Source organism: Salvia splendens, chromosome 14, assembly GCF_004379255.2.
Source record: "Salvia splendens isolate huo1 chromosome 14, SspV2, whole genome shotgun sequence".
NCBI lineage: Eukaryota > Viridiplantae > Streptophyta > Magnoliopsida > Lamiales > Lamiaceae > Salvia > Salvia splendens.
The window spans coordinates 18239462-18256913 of record NC_056045.1 but is presented as its reverse complement, the minus strand read 5'-3'; the positions used below and the strand labels follow the sequence as shown (position 1 = coordinate 18256913).

Below are 17452 nucleotides of genomic sequence, written 5' to 3'. Positions count from 1 at the left end.
GTAGTATGGTGCGCAACTGCATCGGCCGAGCCAACGAAGAAATTGGCAAGTTCAATGGCTATTTCCTCCTGGAGTTGCGGAATGCCGGGAGTGGCCGGAGCGAGGTCGACATCATCACTGCCGCGCTGAGCACCTACCAATCCTTGAACGGTAAGTCGTTCAAGTACATCAACGTTTGGCAGGAAACGCGGTTCCACCCGAGGTATATGGGAGGGGTAACATCCTCCTCTAGCGGCTCCTCCAAACGGTCAAGGTCGGTATCCCTATCCGACTCCGGCTCCGGCTCCGAAGAAGTGGCTAGCCAACTCGCCTGAACTAACTTGGGTAGCCCCGACGCCGGACCAAGTGGTTCCCAACGCCGACCGCAAGGAAGGAAGAAGGCGGCGGCCGACCGCCGGCGCTCCACGACTCCATCGCCCCCCGCCCCCGAACCCGCACCCTATGTTCCACCTCCACCCCCGAACAACTCGTTGTGGGCCCTTTTGGCCCAACTCAATATGGCCGATAGGTCAACTATGACCCCCACGCAACTTCAAACGCACGATGACATGATATTGGGTCTCAAAAAACAATTGGGGTTGGTGCCGCCGGATGCGTAGTCTTCCTCGGGTAATATTAGCCAATAATCATGTAATTTTTTATTTTTAGGAGTTTAATTATGTAATTTTTAAATTTTAGGATTTTAATTATGTCTTTTTTATTTTATTTGTAATTTGTAATATTTATTGTGGTTTTTTAATGAATTTTAGTATTATGGAAATGTTTTTGTGTAATTGAATTTTAAATTAATTGTGCTCGTCCTTGCGGAAGAGCACAGCTGTGGGTGTTGTGCTCTTGCCAGAGAGCAGGCAGAAAAAGTGGGGTCGGGCCCACAACCGTGCCGCTGGCAAGAGCACGGTTGTGGATGCTCTAATGTTAATTAATATGTATTCAAAACAAATATATTTCTACATGTATAGGGAGTGATCATGCTATTTTCGACTCGACTCTAGGGGACGTTTGGGCTCTACGGACAGCCGGGAGAGGGCGGCCGCAAAAAGCAATGCAATTAATCATAGACCATGTAAATTATATTTACAACTGTTGAATGACAGGAAGCAGATAAAAAATGTGCAAACAGACACAACTGAGATTTGGTAGCTGGCTAACTAACTATACACACCAACACATAGGTGATGAGAGAGGCTCCACGAACTATGACGATTCACGAGGCCGCGATGACCAAAGCGAGCTCAATGCCCGGAGATGCTGAAAGTACTCACCCAAAGCAAGCAGGCCTCGAGCTGCCTGCCGGGTGGTGAGTATCCGCAAAATCTGCTGCAGAATTTCCAGCCTCAGATGGTCTGCCTGTTTCCATCATCAAGAATTCAATACCAATCTTTCATCATCAATTTCTCAAATCGAAAAAACGAGTCCTACACCTTACCTGGCCCACGAACCTCACCAGATCATCCAACTTCTCAATGGCAGCACCAACCATTGGGAGAGAGTTCCCTTCCCCGAGCTCTTTGGCTATCGCTTCCCCCACTATTCGGTGGAGTTGCTCCATTCCCTGTGATAACGCGTCTTCTGCTTGCTGACACGACTGCGCCAGATTTCCAAGTTCCAAACGTTGTTGTTCGGACAATGGCTCAAGATGTGGTAAGAGAACCTGTTTCCAGATAAACATTAAAGCCTCAGAACAACAAGAGACGTGTTAAAGTCTCAACGCGACATGTATTGTGTCTCAATAAACGAATGCATTAGCCGAGAAGGTTGGCTACTGAACCATCAGCGGTGGATTACGTACCTTTAGAAGTTCAGAAGGCCGGAATCCACCAATCCAGAAGAAAAAGCGCTCAGCCGAAGTTTTCCACATGCCAGACATGAGATAAAAAACATCGGTCTTCGCTGCTATAGCTTTCATTCTGAAAAGATCAAAATAACGCCCAAGTCCTCCGTCAACGAATATTTGCAGCTCTGAGTCTCTAGTTTCTGATGAATGCAAAGCATCCCTCAGATCGGATAGGTCTCTATCTTGTTCTTCCACCCACTGTCCGTATTCCAGTTCGAACGTAGCAATACCTGAAAAGTGCAATGTTGTTATTAAGACGAATATCACAAAAAAAAGAGAAAACAATCACACAAGTGATGAAGTTATAACATGCCCTCTTTAAATTTTGTATAATGAGTAGATGATTAAAAGTTGGATGAATCGGATCTTGAGTATACGAACCTGGGTTCGTACTCGCAGCATAATCCAGTGGACTAGCATCTAAAGCACTTCCCTCGTACAGCCCCTGCAACGATAAGTACGCGTCTTCAAACAAAGAGGCAATGGAAGTTGAAAAGTGCAGTCCAACTTAGTAAAGATTAGGTACTGAATTTTACCTGTTGCCGGGAACGGCCAAGCTCTTGCTCTAACTGAATAAGTCTTAGTTTACTGCTTTCTAATTGCTGAACATACGCCTGGAACCGAAACTGTGGTTAGCTCCTAACGATGTACAGACACGACATTTGGATAATTAACAGTTTAGTAGATGTGATAGATACTGTGTACGATTTGGCATAGACTCGTTGTACCTTTTTCCTGAGACGACTTTTACGAGCAGCCTCACGGTTTTGTGCTAGACGCCTTAATACCTAAGGTTTTGTCACCACATTTAACAGGGATATTGAGATTTTGGAACTGAAGATGCACAAGAAACGTGCTATTTATCGAAGGCATTAGGCCATCGTCTTCCACTATTTCGTTCATTTGCAATCTACAACATACTTAGTGACAACACATCTAACTTCTTTTGATGATCGATACATAAATGCCCAATTCGAGTTATGAGGCCAGTGGATATATACCTTATCAGGCAGTTTACTCGCTTCTTGGTCGTATTTATTTGAAGATCCTACCGTTCCATGTGAAGTATCCTCTGACTAGACACATACGAAACCAAGTCAGCCAACAAGTTGGACATAGATAACTCCTGAAAACGAGCTCAGAGACGTGAATGCACAAAACGGTTAATTGTACCTGATTTTCAACCTCTAGGATCATCAGAGGAGATGCATCCAGACAATCGTTAGCTTTGAAATCTCCCCACATACCCATTTGATGGATCGGCTCATATATACCCATCCGTCTCGAGGGAACAAAATGCGTGGATGTAGAATTCATCACTGTAGGCTGTTTAACAGAACGGAATCAACCACAAGAGTCGAACAATAGATGCCATTAGTCCAACTATTATGACTGTTATCAAATAAAAAGACGACTTTTCAAACAAAATCTCGAGATTAAATGATCAATTGAACAGCATAAAACAGTTGAACTTTTTCATCAGCACAAAACATGCAATCAGTTCAATAGTTTCACATGAACTTGCTAAAGAGGTTAATATACAATGGAAGAGAACCAGCAACTACTTCATCAAAATTCACAAGGTAGAAATTATAGGTTTCACATATCAAATCTATTCTAAGCCATTAATGATCTCAATAACCTCATTCACAAAATCAGAAACAGCATCTGATCCTCATTCATATAGTTAAATTCAGTATCTTAATTTCCAACCAAGCAAAAGCCACTCTAATATTGGTAATTATAGATCAAAATCAAGGCAAGAAAAGGCAATGGAAACTTGTATAATTACAAAGCTCAATATACATATATAGAGCAAGTAACAAACAGCAAATAGGAGAAATTTCTGTCAACAATAGGAGAAATTCTTGATCTTGATTAAAACCTTAGCTTAAAATCCTCTCTATCATGAGAAAAGGGAATCAAATAAATAGAGAATAAGCTTCAAGAATTATCTGGTATTGAAAGCTTCAAGCAATAGGATAAACTATTAAACATGTTCCTGCCTATATTCCTCACAGCCCATTTATCAAATTTTATATTCTTGAAAATGAAAGAAAAAACAAATAATTGAGAAAAGATTGACCTTTTATTGGAGAGGAGAAAGAGGCCACTATTAGAATAAGCTTCTGCTCAACATCAAGCAGCAGCAGCTCTCTTCAAAGTGGGACTAAATTACACTATTCAAGACTCCATTTTTTTTAATGCTGAAGAAGAGAGGCGAATATGAATATGATTGTGAACGCAATACCTTTTAATTTTTCAAATTATAATTATATTTAAATGGAAATAAACTATGCTATTTGAAGAAAAAAGACTTGAGACAATAGTGGCAAATAGAGTATATTATCACTACCATTATAAGGTATAAATGTGATTGTGAATATTAGTAATTTGAAGCAAGTGTGTGTGTGTGTGTGTGTGAAATATTTATTGGTGAGATTTCCACTAAGAAAGAAACAAGCAAGCAACTAAGCAACAGTGAGTATATTTGTAGTTTTATGCCTTACACTTTGAATATGCGCACCAGGTAACTCTCACTTACAATTCTTACTCTCATCATCCTCCAACAACAAATTAATACTCCTATTTTAATTGCTTCTGTTTTAATTTAGGTGAATAATTTTGTAGAAATTTGGATTTATTTGAGGTCCATGTTGTCTTTTTCTTTATATGATAAAATTAGGTTTTGAAGGTCTTAAACCCCTATTATTTTTAACTCGGATATGGTATCGGGTATCCTGAAGCGTTGTGTCACTATGAAAATTCGATTTTAGAAAAAAGGGATTTGGTTTGCTTTATAAATTAAAGAGAATATTTCACTTGAATTTCTCCCTTTTATTTTCCCATGGATGTGCGGTTTCTAATGAATGATCGAAATTGGGTGTGCCGTAAAATTCTGATACACAGAATTTCTTCAATACGTATCGCAAAAGTCATACGGTTGAAATTGGCTATATCAAAAATCTTGGTAAGATAATAATATGGTTTTTACTTTAGGTGTGTTTCATTTGGTAGATAGGCACATTTAAAATGCATTTAATGGTCCAATCTAGCGTTTAATATGTCGGTTAAATTTTCTATGTGGCCCGTTTAATGGGCAAGTGCCTGTTGAATTAAGGCTGAAAAAATTGTGTTTTATTATCATGGAAAATTGAGTGATAATAATATGTGCAACACTCTATCAATCTTAAATTACATGAAATTTACTAACATAACCCTCAGCCTTGGAAGTAGAAAAAGTAAGAAGATAGTTTTGGAATTTTCTACTATAGTGTGACTTTAAATAATAAACTAAACAAGTGATATTAAGGACTATAGATAACATACCATCAATTCAAATACCATAAATAAAAATAAAAAACCAAGAAAAGCATTTCTACAAAATGATTGTGTTATTATCTAAATGAAAGATAAACTTCATGCGTTTAAATTAATGTAGAAAAACAAGCTTATAAAAACTATGGAATTGGAAATAAGTGAAGGAGAGTGGGTAGCACCGGCTACAGAAGTGCGTATACTAATTCTTGAATATCAAATGATTGGAATCCATTTAGCTTGTAGTGAAGTGATGCCATCAAATTGGTCCGGAGTCCGGACCGCTTCTTCCTACACCAAAACCTAATTCCTCCCTCCGGTCCCTCACAATTGAGGCAGAGTTTTTCGGCACAGAACTTGAGAAATAGATGTTTAGCAGTTTAGGTGTTAAATTGATAGATAAAAAAATAAGATAGGAAAAAAAATAAAGAATAGAGTAAAAAGTGAATAAAATAGAAGAAGAAAAAATGTTAACTAATATATGAAAATAACTAAACTATATGAGAACTTTTTGTAATGAAAAAATAACTCAACTACGAGGGAACGGAATACATGAGAGTATATCAGACAATACAAAGCTTACCATTCCATCCTACAAAATCCTAATTTACATCTTCACTTAATACTAATTTAATTGCTTACCATTCCATCCTACAAAATCCTAATTTACATCTTCGCTTAATACTAATTTACATCTTCACTTAATACTAATTTAATTGCTTCTCTATTTACAACACTCTTTTTAATAAGATAGAACATCATTTTTGGTCCATGAACTTTGCCAAGGTATCATTTTAGGTCCGTGAACTTTGAAAATATCATTTGAGGTACTTTTTACTATTTCCAAGTTTTTTTAGACGAAAATACCCACAATACCTTAAAGTGTATATATTTTTAATAAATTTATCATATACTCATAATTTTTTGTAAATATCTTTACAATATATTTTTGACAAATTTTCTAAATATAATTTGACCTTAAATATTATCACTTAATTTTGTGACATGCAAGTAAAATTGCTTCTTTAATTTTTTATATTAATTTTTTTAAAATTGAATAAAGAACTTTTCTTTAATAATAAAAATTGAATAAAGATCTTTTCTTGTATGTCACAAAATTAAATGATAATATTGAAGGTCAAATTATATTTAGAAAATTTGTCAAAAATATATTGTAAAGATATTTATAAAAAGATCTTTATTCAATTTTTTATTATTAAAGAAAGTTCTTTATTCAATTTTTTAAAAAAATTAATATAAAAAATTGAAGAAGCAATTTTACTTGCATGTCACAAAATTAAGTGATAATATTTAAGGTCAAATTATATTTAGAAAATTTGTCAAAAATATATTGTAAAGATATTTATAAAAAAAATATGAATATATGATAAATTTATTAAAAATATATACCCTTTAAGGTATTGAGGGTATTTGCATCCAAAAAAACTTAGAAATAGTAAAAAGTACATCAAATGATACTAACTCAAAGTTCACGGACCTAAAATGATATTTTCAAAGTTCACGGACTTAAAATGATATTTTGGCAAAGTTGGTGGACAAAAATGACGTTCGCTCTTTTAATAATTACATCTCGACTAGTCGACTAAAAAATAATTCACTCAACTTGCATGCAATGACCTTTGAAAGCCCCGCCATATAATTTAAAAGCAAATAATTAGTGGATAATTCTACATCTATTCCACTCCACTCATTGCGCTTCCATAAACTAAGCGTTTTTTTTTATTTACACTTCTCTAAGAGACACATGAGCCCTTGCATTTTTCAAATTAATAAAATGCACGAGCTTCATGCGATTTTTCAGAACTCAAGCTTGTATTCAATTGAACGATGCATAAATCTCATGTGTTTCCATGAAAGACACATGAAACTCGTGCTTTTTATTAAATTGAAAGATGCATGCATGAGGGTCATGCGTCTCTTACTTTCTAAGAAGCTTAAAAAACGTCTCATTTATAGAAGCGCAATAATAAAGTGGAATAGAAGAAGAATTATCTGGATAACTCGGTGCAAAAACTTTGTAGCTGCCATTAGTTACATGAATTTTTAAATTAATCATGCTGATTAAATTTTAATTAAGGTAATTTAGTTTTAATTAGGGTGATTAATTAATTTATTTTTGTTGGCTTGCAAGACCTAGAGAGCTCACAAGAGAGGCTCTCAAAAATGCATCTCTCCACTCAATCATGGTAATCAAAATTGACTAGACAATCTAAATTAAGCGACGTGGCTAACAAATCGTGCAAAAGTGATAACGATCAAATCCAAAAAGGCTTAATTCAAAATTTCAAATTCAAACCGATATCATTAGGTTCTTATTAGGTCGAAATGATAAGGATCCAAACTCAATAAGGTTTCGACCCAAACCGATAACTTTGTGCATGTCCGTGTCCGTGTCGTATCGAAAGTTTCCAGTCCTACCGAGGACCGCTAATAGTACGATACAATTGGATTCACATTCCACTTTTTTTCACCAACTTTTCTTTTTATTTCTTAAAACTCGTGTCAAATTCAATTGAGACTCCTAAAGTGAGACGTAAGAAGTAGTATCATAGTTCTATCATACAAATTCTTATCAATTACAAAATAATTATAGAACAATAAATATATCAATTTTTTCAATTCACCCTTGCAAGTTGCAATATGTACATATTAATCGTGGGATGTATTAATATGACAACCCTCTTTATTATAACACCATACCACCATTTTAGGCCTTTAAATATGAATATTATGTGATTCTCAAGCTTCCATGTGGCAGCCTATGTTAATTAAATTGGAACATAAAAAAACGTTGAAGGGCAAAATAGGTAATTTCTATTTCAGTATATGTTACCAGATTGCAGTGCTACTACTCTATGAATATTGCAGTGTTACATGCCTGCATCATTCATAATAGTTTTTTATGTTACCAGATTGCAATGTTACTCAATGAATATTTCAGTATTACCAAGTAGTATTTTCAGTTTACATTTTACCAAATTTGTTTCTGATTTTAATTTTTGGGAATTGACTAAAATACCCGCTCATGCAATATCCAACACATAAGACTGCAATCCGAACTCTATTTAATCAATTCAATCGTATGGTGTCACTCTAAACATGATATCACCCTAATGCCTTCTTATTAATTTTGACATGATAAATTTAATTTGCGCTCGTGCGGTGCGCCCATCTATAGTTTTAGTTAGTTGAGATTAATTTTATAAATTTAGTACACCATTTTAATACAATAATTATGTGTTGTTAAAATAATTACTTATTAAATGGTAATTATTTGAGTACGAATTAAGTTGCCGATTATAATCAAGAGATGGTATTTACCATCTATTTAGCGGTTGTTCATTTTGTTAGACAAAATAATCATGAGATGTAGTATAAGATTGAGTTGTGAGATTATTTTAGTTGGAGGAGGTTATGACTAATTATCATATAATTATCCATCTAAAATTAAATTGAAAAATTCAATCCTATAAACCAAACACACTACATATTTAATCCTGAGATATAATATTGACAAAAAACCATTAGTAAATTGTGGTTAGGTTTTAGTAAACCATTAGTACTCTCTCTATCTTAATTTCTGTACAAGATCAACACCGAAAAATGAGTAACGCGGGTGGTAGTAGTGGAGGTAGTGGGGGGACGCTGAGGAGTATGAACGTCGAATGGCCGAAGCGCTTGAGGCATATACCAACCGCGGGATAGACCAATGGATGCAAAGCGCCTTGCAGCCGGCGGTACCTCGACCTCGGCCAGTTGTCCATCGCCGACAAGCGATTGATCGTGATCACGTAGCTGCACATCAGCGCCTATACGAAGACTACTTCGCAGAGGAGCCGCGGTTCAACGCCAACCTTTTCAGGCGACGTTTTAGGATGAGCAGAGCCCTGATTATGCGTATTGTTAACGCCTTGGAGCAGCGATATATGTATTTCCGCTTCAGGCACGATGCGGCTGGCAGACCCGGCCACACACCTATTCAAAAGTGCACTGCGGCAATCTGGCAGTTGGCCTACGGAGGCGCGGCAGACATGTGGGACGAGTACCTCCACATCGGTGAGACGACTTCCCTGGAATGTATGAAGTATTTCTGTGAGGGCGTGATTGAGATATTTAGTGATCAGTACCTTCGAAGCCCTACCCCCCAAGACTGTCAGGATCTGATGCAGATGCACGGGGAGAAGCATGGGTTCCCGGGAATGTTAGGCAGCATAGATTGTATGCATTGGGAGTGGAAGAACTGTCCCACTTCCTGGAAGGGGTTCTACACGACCGGCTATAAGGGAAAGAATCCCACGATGATCCTCGAGGCCGTAGCTGATTACCGGCTGTGAATTTAGCATGCGTATTTTGGGATAGCCGGGTCGAACAACGACCTCAACGTCCTCAACTCGTCGCCCCTTTTCAGCGATAAGTGCCAGGGCGTCGGGCCGGCCATCAGTTTTGTCGCCAACGGCAACCGGCATGATATGGGCTACTACTTGGCCGATGGGTTATACCCTAGGTGGCCCGTATTTGTGAAGACGATCCGATGCGCATCAGATGAGAGGAAGGCCTACTTTGCGGCACGGCAAGAGTCGGCGCGCAAGGACGTGGAGCGCGCATTTGGTGTGCTCCAGTCTCGATGGGCGGCGGTTAGGGGTCCAACGCGTTTGTGGCATGTCGACTGCATTGCTGATATAATGTACGCTTGTATTATCATGCACAACATGATTGTCGAAGATGAAGGTGTACAACTAACTGATTGGGCCAACGACGATAATGAAGCCGGTCCAAGCCACGGCGTCGCCGCCGCCAACGTACGAGGTGGAGTACCTCACGATGAAGAAGCCCTCCTCCAAGCACATGCCGACATGCGTCAGACGGATGCTCATATTCGACTCCAAAATGATTTAATTGAAGAGTTGTGGGCGCGGAGGATTGCAAGACGTTAGTTTTTATTTAAATTTATGTAATTTTTTAAAATGGAATTTATTTAAAACTTAAATAAAATTATTGCATTTTCCCGTATCTGTGGCGTAAATTTAATTTCGTATTTTGTGTGATTGTTCATTATTTGTTTTATATAATTTTGAGTGATGTGGCTGGGCTATGGCTGTGCTATTTGCTTGTTTTGATGATGTGGCAGGAGGATTTTTAGTGCTGATGATGTGGCAGGAGGAGTTTGTGGCTAGGCTATGGCTGGACTATGGCTGGGCGAAAACCATTGTGGATGCTCTAAACATAATATCACCCTAATGCCTTCTTATTAATTTTGACATGATAAATTTAATTTGCGCACGTGCGGTGCGCCCATCTATAGTTTTAGTTAGTTGAGATTAATTTTATAAATTTAGTACACCATTTTAATACAATAATTATGTGTTGTTAAAATAATTACTTATTAAATGGTAATTATTTGAGTACGAATTAAGTTGCCGATTATAATCAAGAGATGGTATTTACCATCTATTTAGCGGTTGTTCATTTTGTTAGACAAAATAATCATGAGATGTAGTATAAGATTGAGTTGTGAGATTATTTTAGTTGGAGGAGGTTATGACTAATTATCATATAATTATCCATCTAAAATTAAATTGAAAAATTCAATCCTATAAACCAAACACACACACTACATATTTAATCCCGAGATATAATATTGACAAAAAACCATTAGTAAATTGTGGTTAGGTTTTAGTAATCCATGAATACCAAATAATTAGAGCGGTTTGGGCATTAGAAATTTTCTCTACATTATTCTCTTCTTACTTTTACTTTTTCTCCACTTAAACGATTTATTATGATTTTTTCAAAACGAGTGCAAAAAGAAGCGACTCAGCTATGAGAAAATAGATGGAATACTGAAAAAATCGTGAACTCGATCTCTTTCATATGAATCATTAGTTAGACTTTAGATAAACCTCGGACAATTACAGTAAGATTTTTCTAACTACTCCCTCCGGTCGATAGTAGTAGAGTTTTTTTTTATTATTTTGAACGTTCCATGGTAATAGAGTCATTTCTTTTTTAGTAAAAAATATTTCACATTTTCTCACTTTAACTTTTTCTCTCTCTTACTTCCTCTCTCCTACTCTATTACTCCCTCCGTCCGTCATTAGGAGTCCCAGTTGACCATTTTCATCCGTCCGGCGTTAGGAGTCCCGGTTAGACATTTCTATAAAAAGTGATATAAAAATATTATAAAATAAAACACTAAAAAACACAAGTAAAAACACATCCAAAGAATAAAACAAATAATAAAGCAAATAATAATGCAAATGGGTCCCACATTTCATTATCACACACTCCAATTATTACACACTCAAACTTTTCTTAAAACCCGCACCCAACTCAACCGGGACTCCTAATGTCGGACGGAGAGAGTATATTTTTATTTAATACATTACACGCATTTTTTTAATTTACATAGAGGGAATACTAAATTACTAGGACATGTTACTGTATATCATGGAACAAATACTTTTTCTAGGAAGGTAAAAAGTCATTAGAGTAACCACAATAGGAGCCGCAGCTCCCGGGCAGGGTGTGGCTGGGCTGCGGCTCCCTATAACTAGGGACAAGGAGGGCCGCGAGGGAGCCCATGGGAGCGCCGCGGAGTCGGCCTGGCCGAGGCTCTTGGGTGAGGGCGCGGCGCCCTATTGCAGCGACCGAGAGCCGCGGCGCATGCCGAAGTTTAAAAAAAAATTCCTTTAATATTTAAATAATTTTCTATAAATACCTCATTCTAAACAATTTCACATCACACATTTTACACCCTAATCGCCGCCGCAGTGGCAACAAACACCCCAATATCGTGGTCAGTCTTCCTCTCATTAGCAGAGGAATGTGGGTCGTCCCCAATAGGGGTTCGGTGACTACCGGCCCAACATGGACGCGATCAACTATCTGCGTCCTGACACCCCTTCTCAGCACTTCCAATCCACCTAAGAGCATGCGTAGCGGTGGACGGACGTCGTGCACGTCCGTGCCAGTGAGCAGGCGACGTGGCGGCACGCTATGCCGTTGCCTTTGAATTTTTTTTTATTAAAAATTAGTTTTTAATTAAAAAAACTGATAAAAAAAAGAAAATAAAAATTTCACTTCCCAAAAAAAATATATATGTTTATTACCGCTTTTTACCACTTTTAAATTTTTTTTTATTTTTTTCCTCCAAAAATACACATTTTCATCTATAAATACATCCACTTTCACACCAAAAAATTCACACCAAACTACACAATTCTCATCTTCATTCTCCCATCTTCATTCTCCCATATCCATTCTCAATCTTTCTTCCACTCCTACTCCATAACAATGTCCGGCCACGGAGATAACCCCCGGGCTCCGGTTGGAACCCCGAATGGTTCGGTTCACCACCGTTTCCTAGTCCGGAAACGGAATACTCGGCCCCTCCTCAAACCCAAGGTTCGGGCATTCCGGGTGGCTACCGGCCATACCCAATTGACGACCAAGGTGCCCCCGAAGGGCGATACGGGTGGACACCGGAGCCTAGGCCGACCGCCCCCTCCCAAACTCCGACTCCTCCTACTTGCGGTGTCCGCACACCGTACACTCCGGCTGAGATGGATAAATTATTCAAGGCGTACATGGAAATCTCCGAAGATCCGGTGGTTGGCACGAACCAATCCGGCGATCACTATTGGTGGCGCATCGCTCACCGGTACAATGAAAACCGACCACCGGGAACAGTCGAGCGCAACGAGAGTATGGTGCGCAACGCCATCTTCCGAGCTAACGATGAAATTGGCAAGTTCAATGGCTATTTCCTCCAGGAAGAGCGAAATGCGGGAGCGGCCGGAGTGAGGTCGACATCATCACCGCCGCGATGAGCACCTACCAATCCATGAACTACAAGTCGTTCAAGTACCCCAACGTTTGGCAGGAGACAAGGACGCACCCGAAGTATATGGGAGGCGTAACATCCTCCTATAGCGGCTCCTCCAAACGGTCGAGGTCGGTATCCCTATCTGAAGCCGGCTCCGAAGAAGTGGCTAGCCAACTCGCCGGAGCTAACTTGAGTAGCCCCGATGCCGGCCTGAGCGGTTCCCAACGCCGATCGCAAGGAAGGAAGAAGGCGGCGGCCAACCGCCGTCGAGCCACGGCTGCAACCGCCGATGCTCCAGTTCCCGCTCCCGTTCCATATGAGCCACCTCCACCCCCCACCAACTCGTTGTGGCAGCTTTTGGCCCAACTCAATATGGCCGATAGGTCCACTATGACCCCCTCGCAACTTCGATAGCACGAGGCCATGATATTGGGCCTCCAAAGACAATTGGGGATAGTGCCGCCGGATGAGTAGTCGTCCACGGGAGTATTTTTAGCTTTTAATTATATAATTTTTTATTTTTAGGAGTTTAATTATGTAATTTTTAATTTTTAGGATTTTAATTATGTCTTTTTTATTTTATTTGTAATTTGTAATATTTATTGTGGTTTTTTAATGAATTTTAATATTATGAAAATGTTTTTGTTTAATTGAATTTTAAATTGAATTGTGCTCGTCCTTGCGGAAGAGCACAACTGTGGGTGTTGTGCTCTTGCCAGAGAGCAGGCAGGAATAGTAGCGTCAGGCCCACAACCGTGCTCGCTGGCAAGAGCCCGGTTGTGGATGCTCTAATCTCCTCTGTCTGAAACTGATAGATTCACATGGGAGCAGTTGATGGACACACCAGAGACCCCGATGTCCGGACGTGTGGAGACGGGGAGAGGAGGCGGCTGCGGCGAAGCAGCGGCTGGGGGCGAGGCGCCGGCGGCGAGCAGTAAGGCAGTGGCGGTGGCTGCGGTCGACGGTTTGCGTCGTACTACAAAACGGCAGAGTTCGTTGCTATTTCCAGGGCTTGGGATGGGTCACCAACGATCCCGTAGTTCGTACGGATCAGACCGACATATGCTTCTGGAAGCGCATCTTGGCGGTATACAGCGAATTCAAGCCGCAAGGCTACGTCCCGTGTACACACGACCAGATCCGGAAAAAGTTCTACAGGATCACTAGAGCCGTTAAGAGGTTCACGGGCATATACGAGAACTAACTCCACACTGCTGAGAGTGGTAGCAGCGAAGCCGACATAAAAGCATTGTCGCTTCACTTGTACAATACAGAAGGGTTCCCCAAGTTCGGCTACTAGGAGGAATTCCTCATTTTGCGGGATTGCCCGATATTCTGGGAAGGGAAGAGCGTGCTCGTGCTCCTGGTGCGAAGCGGACAAGACTCGGCGTCGCCGGGAACTACAGCAGTAGTAGCGGCTCACGTACCTTCGACCTCAACGACGAGGTTTCGGAGGAGCCCCCTTCGATACTCTCCAAACGCCCACGTCCACAGGGCCAGCAACCCGCAATCCGAGACACTAGAGCCACCTCCCAACTCTTTGCTGCGGGCGCGTCTGCATCGGGCCCATTACCATCACCTGCCTTCGCATTGAGCAGTAACCTGGAGGTGCAGATGATGAAGCAACTTCAGGAGAACAGTGTCTTGTACGCGGCCACGACCGACCCGGTCACCAAGGGGGGGTGTTGTACGAGCTCATACGGAGGCTGAGGTCGAAGTTGGGTTTCAACGCGGCAGCGGCGGCGGAGACGGCGACGAAGCTGGTGATGAAGCGGCGGATTCTGATAAAGCCACCGAGTAGGCGGTGTCGGTGTTTTTTTAGTGTTTTTATAAAATTTTCGTTGTATAATTTCCCCCTTTCTATAATACAACGAAGATTTGGTTATAATATATTTTTAATTAAACTAAGCATTTTTTTATAATTATTATAATCTGATAATTTTTATTCTAGTTAAATTAAAATATACAAAGAATGAAGGAAATAGAGTAAATGCCAAAATTGGTCTTGAACATATGCTCATTTTGCGATTTTGATCCTATACTTTATCTTTTGAATTTTTGCATTCCGAACATTTCAACTTGGATCACAATTGGTCTTACACTATCTTTTCTGTTAGTTTTTAACGGTCAACGGGTTTATTCTCGATTTTGACCAAATTAAGCTGTTAATTATGATATATTATTATTTTGAAATTGAAATCTTATATTCTAAAGATGGAACATCTTTTTTAGTACATCAACTATTTCAAATGAGCAAATTTGGTCCGTAACATTTCATAATATCTTTTAAGGTCCATCAACTATAAATTAATATCGATTCAACTACTTTTTGACTATTTCCAATATTTTCATGACCAAAGTACCCTTAAGGCGAATGAGGGCAATTCAATCTATTTACCCTCCCATTTTCATTAAAGTATGTAATTTGGGATAGTTGATTACCAAAAAATATCTTCCCTCTAATTTTAATTTCAAAATAAAAATATCTTAATGATATTAAATCATTGTACAATATTTAATATTAATAGTGAAATAACTTAGATATAAATATATGTACACATTATACTTGCACAATATTTGTATATAATAGTAGTTTAATTTATTAGATGGAATATTAATTTTTCAATCTTAAAGCTATACATACAATATGTTATTTTTAAGTGCAATACAAAATTGATGATTAAAAATAAATTAAAATTTATTAACATACATAGAATCTTAAATGATTCAAAGAGCTAAGTTTTATTTTATCTACTCTTATGTAGTAATTATAGTCTAAAATAATTAGTTGAAATTATCAGTAATCAATTTAATAAAAAAGACAATGACCTTCTTAGTTGAATATATGATTAATTTAAATCTATGATTGTTTAATTAAATAAAAAATCAATAGTTGCTATCAATTGTTTAATATTACAATGTCGCGTCTTAATATTATCATTATGCCATTTACAACATCATGAAAACCATTCATAGTTCTCATATATATTCGTGAATCATATTTTTTCTACTTTATTAAATTTTTGTTTCAATGTAGTATATATTATATATTATGATTAACTTAAATTTTCAGTTTAATAAAATTACGAGGGTCATTAAAATAAAATATTTATCTTAGTTTTATCTAAATAATTGAGAATGTAACTGTCACGACCGCCCTTCCTAAGGATAGGAAGCACGGGAAATCGTGACTAGTGGGGGAATTAAGAAGCGGGGAAGAAGGGGAAACGATCAAGAGGAGTACGACTTATCGATCAAAATACGAAATTTCGTTTATCAACAAGGTTTCAAATCCCGAAGGTACATAACGTGAATGACATAGTTTGACAATTCAAAGGAAATAAAAGAAATTCTTAAAACTTGACGTAGCGGAAGCATTTTGAGAGTTAGCTACTATTATGTATGAAGACACAATAGCAACCGGATCATTTATTGAATACTGTCTCTGTCCAATGCTCAACATCCTCCGTCCCCCGTCCACGCTCAACCTGCACATAGGGAAAACATATGCAGGGCTGAGTACTTGATGCACTCAGTGGACAAATGCCAAAACAGTTATATCATGCCACCATTGTGTGACCTCGGGGTTTTAACTTGAAAAGGCCCGAGACACTAAAAATATCTCAATCACAACCTTTCAACTCATCCTCCAATCATTTTTCCTCATCATTTCAAAACACAACCATTTCTCCTTGATTTATTTAAGAAACTGCCATATCTGTTCTTTAGGGTGCAGTGTAAGGGGGCCACTTTCCACGAGCACGAAAACCGGCCAACCCGTTCGATGACTCACAGTCCTCATCGTGTACACTAGTCCGAGTAGGGACGCGCCCTTGCTAGGACCCGAATTCGCTTAAACTCATAGTAGGGACTCACTCCCTACTAAGCAATCATCAACATCAACCTCATAATCATCAATCTCATCAACATCAACATCCTGTGAACGAGAATGTGGCCGCACACTCGATCACTAGACCGGCCGACCCAAAAGACGGCTCACGGTCCCCATTGGTGTACACTAGCCTGATTAGGGACTCACTCCCTAGTCAGACCCGAATTCGATTTCAATAGGTCTAGTAGGGACAACTCCCTTGCTAAACAAACAGATAGGCATTTCTCAAATAAATAAAAAAAACATGGCATGATATACCCTTTGTAAACTTTATTTTTTTCCTCAAAAACATATTTAAAGCATAAATCATTTTTCTGTCAAGATCGAGTATCATCATATCACATCCACAAAGTCGAGCAATTCACAACCACTCAAAAGCTATCACTTTCACAACCCATTCACAACATATGACAATCACTTTCATACTTTAACCACATATATCACATCGTCATGGAATGAAATAATACTTGGCAATCACACTTAGAAAGCAATTCATCAATTAAAAAGATGCTCAACCGGATATAAAATATCGCAAGCTCTTGAAAATAATTTAGTTCGAAAG

At 38.7% G+C, this 17452-nt stretch overlaps 1 protein-coding gene across 1 annotated transcript; it reads right to left on the bottom strand.

The window, feature by feature from the left end:
* Nucleotides 1-1035: 1035 nt before the first annotated feature.
* LOC121765865 (TGACG-sequence-specific DNA-binding protein TGA-1A-like) lies at nt 1036-4244 on the bottom strand. The gene is made up of 9 exons (XM_042162139.1): nt 3921-4244; nt 3008-3160; nt 2836-2910; nt 2563-2622; nt 2371-2448; nt 2216-2279; nt 1790-2064; nt 1427-1651; nt 1036-1347 (listed from the first exon to the last, which is right to left on the bottom strand). The coding sequence occupies exons 2-9, from the start codon at nt 3149-3151 to the stop codon at nt 1195-1197; spliced, it is 1074 nt and encodes a 357-aa protein (XP_042018073.1). The 5' UTR covers nt 3152-3160; nt 3921-4244; the 3' UTR covers nt 1036-1194.
* Between the last annotated feature and the right edge of the window lie 13208 nt (nt 4245-17452).